This window comes from Echinops telfairi, unplaced genomic scaffold (assembly GCF_000313985.2).
Source record: "Echinops telfairi isolate 266 unplaced genomic scaffold, ASM31398v2 ScPeMD7_70;HRSCAF=299, whole genome shotgun sequence".
In the NCBI taxonomy this organism is placed as follows: domain Eukaryota; kingdom Metazoa; phylum Chordata; class Mammalia; order Afrosoricida; family Tenrecidae; genus Echinops; species Echinops telfairi.
In genome coordinates this window covers 64,623,679-64,624,697 of record NW_022103968.1, presented here as the reverse complement: position 1 = coordinate 64,624,697, position 1,019 = coordinate 64,623,679, and the positions used below count along the sequence as shown (strand labels likewise).

General features: G+C 36.6%; 1 protein-coding gene across 3 annotated transcripts in view; it reads left to right on the top strand.

Annotated features, from left to right (window-relative positions):
* MICU1 (mitochondrial calcium uptake 1) overlaps positions 1-1,019 on the top strand; it is a 246,523-nt gene that overhangs the window by 185,666 nt on the left and 59,838 nt on the right. For all 3 annotated transcript variants that reach the window (XM_045291556.1, XM_045291555.1, XM_030885953.2), the window contains one exon: positions 3-111. In XM_045291556.1, the coding sequence (XP_045147491.1) occupies positions 3-111 (109 nt within the window). The remainder of the gene's footprint in view (positions 1-2; positions 112-1,019) is intronic.

Below are 1,019 nucleotides of genomic sequence, written 5' to 3'. Positions count from 1 at the left end.
AGGGTTTAACATTTCAGGAGGTGGAGAACTTCTTTACTTTCCTAAAGAATATTAATGATGTGGACACTGCCTTGAGCTTTTACCATATGGCTGGGGCATCTCTTGATAAAGGTAATAAAATCCAAAAGTTATCTTTTTTTTCTTTACAGGGATAAGCATTGACTCTTAATCTAATAATCTACTAAATAGGTCATTGCCTCTCTTTAAAATAATGTGCTTTTCTTGACACTGTGTTTTATTAGATTGCACAAATCTTGCATTTTACCCTGAGATACCAAACTTAGCAAGTATATTTTCTTAAACTAAAGGCTCTAGTCAGGGCAGATACCCATCTTTAGATGTTACACATGGAATCGACATCCAAGCAAAGGGACAGCACATGAAGCAGCCTGCCTTCTCTCATCTGAGCTAGAATGATGACATGTACAAGGGTGCTTCAAACAGTTGTGGGGAAATTGCATTATCTTTTAATTTTTCCATGTACTTTTTGAAGTCCCCCATACAATGTAAAGTGGAAGTCCATTCTAGTTCCCACAGGCAACTGTGAGAGAGCAGAGGAAGGAAAAGCACAAATCCCCTCTTGCTCCCCACCCCAACATTTTATTTTGAACATTTTCAAACATCCAGAACGTTTAAATAACTTCAAATAAAACACATTTGTATATATCCAATTCAATTTATATTTTGATATTATATATCCTTGGTCCCATTTCTGTCATATGTTCATTCTTCACACAACCTCTCTTGATTTTTGATGCAAAGTCAGCTGCAGACATAAATGCGCGTCACTCCCAAGCACTTCAGCACGACTCTCAGTAACTACACTCCGGTGTTTGTGGAAGTTCTTCATGCTGTTTCATAGTCAGTTTCTGCCCCCACCCACCCAGAATCGCTCATTAATTTTGCTTTTTCTATAAATTCATACAAATGTAATTGTACAATGAATACTCTTTCTAAGATTTCCTCAGCAAAGTGCTTTTGATATCCATCTGAGTTATTGCATATTCAGTAATTTATTT